Below are 4284 nucleotides of genomic sequence, written 5' to 3'. Positions count from 1 at the left end.
ATTCCTAAGCTGATGAAGACCAATTACGACAACTGGAGTATCCAGATGAAAGTCTTGCTCGGCTCGCAAGACTTGTGGGAGCTCGTGGAGAATGGCTACACTGAAGCAGAGTCACCTGCAGCAGAAGTAACTCTCACTGCCACACAGAAGAATGAGCTGAAGGAGGTCAGAAAAAGAGACAAAAAAGCTTTGTTCCTAATATTCCAAGGCATAGATGAATCTACGTTTGAGAAGATTTCCAACGCTCTGTCCTCTAAAGAAGCATGAGAGATTTTACAAAAATCCTATCAAGGTGCGGAAAGAGCCAAAAAGGTACGCCTCCACGCATTAAGAGTTGAATTTGAAAATTTGAAGATGAAAGCTACAGAATCAATATCTGACTATTTTAGTAGAGTTCAGACAATAACTAATCAAATGAAGAGAAATAGAGAAGCAATTAATAATGTAAGAATTATGGAGAAGATACTTAGGACTTTAGACTCTAAATTCAAATATATTATTCCGACAATACAAGAGTCTAAAGATCTCTCCAAATTTTCTATTGATGAGCTGCAAGGTTCTCTGCAAGCTTATGAACAAGATATAAATATCAGTTCAAATCAAGCGGAGAATCTAGAGCAAGCCTTGCAGAGTAAGATGACTATCAAAGAAGATAGTCAAAGAGGACGTGGAGGCTACAGAGGCGGAGGCTCCTTTCGAGGTGGCTCAAAGTTCCAGCAAGGTCATAGGAGACGGTACCAAGGAGGCCATGAAAATCAAGATCAAAATAGAGATCGTGAACGATCATTCGATCGAGGACAAGGTCATGGCACACGAGGAAGAGGACAAGGAAGAAGTTACCAGGAGGATAGATCTCAGCCACAGTGTTACAAATGTAAGAGATACGGCCATCTCAGCAATGAATGTTGGGAGACATCAAATCAAGTGGCAGAAAGAAGTAACTTTGTAGAAAGGGAGCAGTCAGACACTTCAACAGTCTTGCTGACGTACCAGGAAAGTGAAAACAAGAATAAAGATATCTGGTATCTGGATTCAGGTGCTAGTAACCACATGTGCGGCATCAAGGAGTTTTTCACCGAGCTGAACGAGACAGTACAAGGAGATGTCACCTTTGGAGATCGTCAAAGATTCCAGTGAAAGGCAAGGGCAAGATAATGATCCAAACAAAGACGGGCGAGAATAGGTACATCTCTGACATCTATTATGTTCCAGCACTATGAAAATAATATTTTGAGTCTAGGCCAGCTCCTTGAAAGAGGCTATGATATACATCTAAAATACCTTGCCCTCACTATCAAGAATAAAAATGAAGTAATTGCAAAGGTGAACATGTCTCGAAATAGACTATTTACCTTAAATATTCATACTGACACTGTCAAGTGCTTAAAGATGATTATGAAGGATGAGTCTTGGCTCTGGCATTTGAGATTCGAGCATCTCGCATTCAGTGACCTAAATCTTCTGTGGAAGGAGAAAATGGTGAAAGGATTGCCGCAAATCAATCATCCGAACCAGCTATGTGAAGGTTGTATGAAGGGCAAGCAACATAGAAGAAGTTTTGAAGTTAGAAAGTCAAGAAGAGCAACAGAGCTGCTACAATTGGTCCACACAGATATTGCAGGACCATTTGAAGTCGTCTCTCTTGGAGGAAATAGGTACTTTCTCACATTTATTGATGATTATAGCAGAAAAACTTGGGTTTATTTCCTGAAGGAGAAATCCGAAGCTCTGGAGAAATTCAAAGAATTCAAGGAGATGGTAGAAAAGCAAAGTGGGTACCACATCAAAGTGCTCCGATCAGATCGAGGTGGAGAATACACTTCGAAGGCATTCAACAATTTCAACAAGCAGTACGGGATAATTCATCAACTCACTGTCGCCTACACACCACAGCAGAATGGCATAGCAGAGCGGAAGAATCGTACCATTCTTGACATGGTCAGAAGCATGTTGAAGAGCAAGTATCTGCCAAAGACTTACTGGGCTAAAGCCGTGGACTGTACAGTTTACCTCCTCAACAGATATCTGACAAAGAGCGTCAAGTTCAAGACACCATTGGAGATGTGGAGCAACATCAATCCAAGTGTCAACCACCTGAAGGTGTTTGGGTGTATTGCATATGCACACATCCCGGAGTAGAAAAGAAAGAAGTTGGACGATCGAGGAGAAAAGTGCATATTCATTGGGTACGTACGAGAGGAGGACAAAAGCATACAAGCTCTACAATCCAGTTACAAAGAAGATGATCATTTCAAGAGACGTGGAGTTCGATGAAGAAGATTATTGGAAATGGACCGATGAAGATAAAAATATTAAAGGTATGTTCTTTGAAGATAATGATGATGACTTGCAGGAGGTTGGAAGACCAGAACAAAGTCCACCAAATAGTCCAGCTCCATCAACCTCAACATCGACGCCGACATCATCACCATCCAGCTCAAGTGAAGGAAGCTCTTCAGGGGGAGCAACAAGGAGGACGAGAAGTCTAAGAGATCTGTACGACGATACAGAACCAGTCGAGATGATGGATGACTACACACTATTCTGCTTGTTTGCAGAATGTGATCCGATCAGTTATGAAGAAGCTGCTCAAGAAGACAAGTGGAGAAAAGCCACGGATGATGAGATTGAGGCAATCAAGAGAAATGACACATGTGAGCTCACTACCTTACCTGAAGGCCATAAACCCATTGGAGTAAAGTGGGTCAAAGACAAATCAAGACGGCGGAATCGAGAAGTACAAGGCCAGGCTTGTTGCAAAGGGCTATAGTCAGCGAGAAGGAGTTGACTATGAAGAAGTGTCCGCACCAGTCACGAGGATCGACACCATTCGACTCATTATCGCATTGGCAGCACAAAACCGGTGGAAGATCTATCAGATGGACGCGAAGTCAGCCTTTCTTAATGGCTATCTAGAAGAAGAAGTCTACATCAAGCAACCACCTGGGTATGTGATGAAAAATTAAGAAGACAAGGTCTACAAGCTGAAGAAGGCATTGTATGGACTGAAGCAAGCACCCAGAGCGTGGAATGCTAGAATCGATGCATACTTCCAGAAGAACGGATTCCAGCAGAGTCCGTATGAGCACTCTCTCTATACCAAGAAGAAGGATGGAGACATTATGATCGTATGTCTCTACGTGGACGACATGATCTTCACCGGCAACAATCCGAAAATGTTCGAGGAGTTCAAAAAGAATATGATCAAGGAGTTCGAGATGACTGACATTGGAGAAATGTCATACTTTCTTGGAGTAGAAGTGTCGCAATCAGAGAAAGGAATCTTCATCTCTCAGAAGAAGTATGCAAAGGATATCCTTCAGAAGTTCAACATGAGCAACTGCAATCCAGTCGCAACTCCTGCAGAAGTCGGAGTGAAGCTGAGGCGAGACACACCAGGAAGCTATATTGATCCAACTATCTCTATTGATCCAACTTTGTATAAGAGCTTAGTCGGAAGCCTACGGTACCTGACCATCACAAGACCCGACATAATGTTTGCGGTTGGACTGGTGAGCAGATTCATGGAGGAGCCAAGGCAAGAACACTTCAAGGTGTCCAAGAGGATTCTTAGGTATGTTCAAGGAAGCATTAATAAAGGATTATTTTACTCACAAAGTGTAGATCCAAGACTAGTCGGTTACACCGACAGTGACTATGTGGGAGACTTGGATGAAAGAAAAAGTACATCCGGCTACATGTTCAGTATTGGATCAGCAGCCTTTTCTTGGTCATCAAAGAAGCAGTCAGTTGTTGCTCTATCAAGTTGCGAAGCGGAATACATTGCTGCATCTGCAGGTGCATGTCAAGCGATATGGCTTAGAAATCTAATGAAGGAGTTGCAACACCAACAAAAAGCACCGACAGAGATTCTCATCGACAACAAGTCAGCTATCGCACTTGCCAAAAATCCGGTAGCACATGGACGAAGCAAACACATAGAGACAAGATATCATTTCATCCGACATCAAGTTAAAAGGAAGACCGTGATGCTGACATATTGCAAGTCTGAAGACCAAATCGCTGACATCTTCACCAAGCCACTAAAGACAGAAACATTTTTGAAGCTTAAGAAGAAGCTTGGACTTGTGAGAAATAAAAGTTGGTGATGAGGGGGAGTATTAGAATTCCTCACCAACTTTGATTATTCTAGAACAACTTTCTAGAACTTCTTTCTAGTAACATCCTACAAAATATCTACCAAGAAGTTTCTAGGAAGATACAAGTGTATGGCTAGTATTTATTCTTCTAGAAACTTCTTACTAATGTATGGCTAGGATTAAC

General features: G+C 42.1%; 1 protein-coding gene across 1 annotated transcript; it reads left to right on the top strand.

The window, feature by feature from the left end:
• LOC109830967 lies at positions 454–1137 on the top strand. The gene has a single exon (XM_020398317.1). It carries the CDS (start codon positions 454–456, stop codon positions 1135–1137), a length of 684 nt encoding a protein of 227 aa, XP_020253906.1.

This window comes from Asparagus officinalis, chromosome 2 (assembly GCF_001876935.1).
Source record: "Asparagus officinalis chromosome 2, Aspof.V1, whole genome shotgun sequence".
NCBI lineage: Eukaryota > Viridiplantae > Streptophyta > Magnoliopsida > Asparagales > Asparagaceae > Asparagus > Asparagus officinalis.
Note: the sequence above shows the minus strand (reverse complement) of the source record. Positions and strands in the feature narration are given on the sequence as shown.

Excerpts from the sequence above, each read along its gene's own strand:
- LOC109830967 (XM_020398317.1), top strand. The coding sequence starts at position 454 with ATGGAGAAGATACTTAGGACTTTAGACTCTAAATTCAAATATATTATT.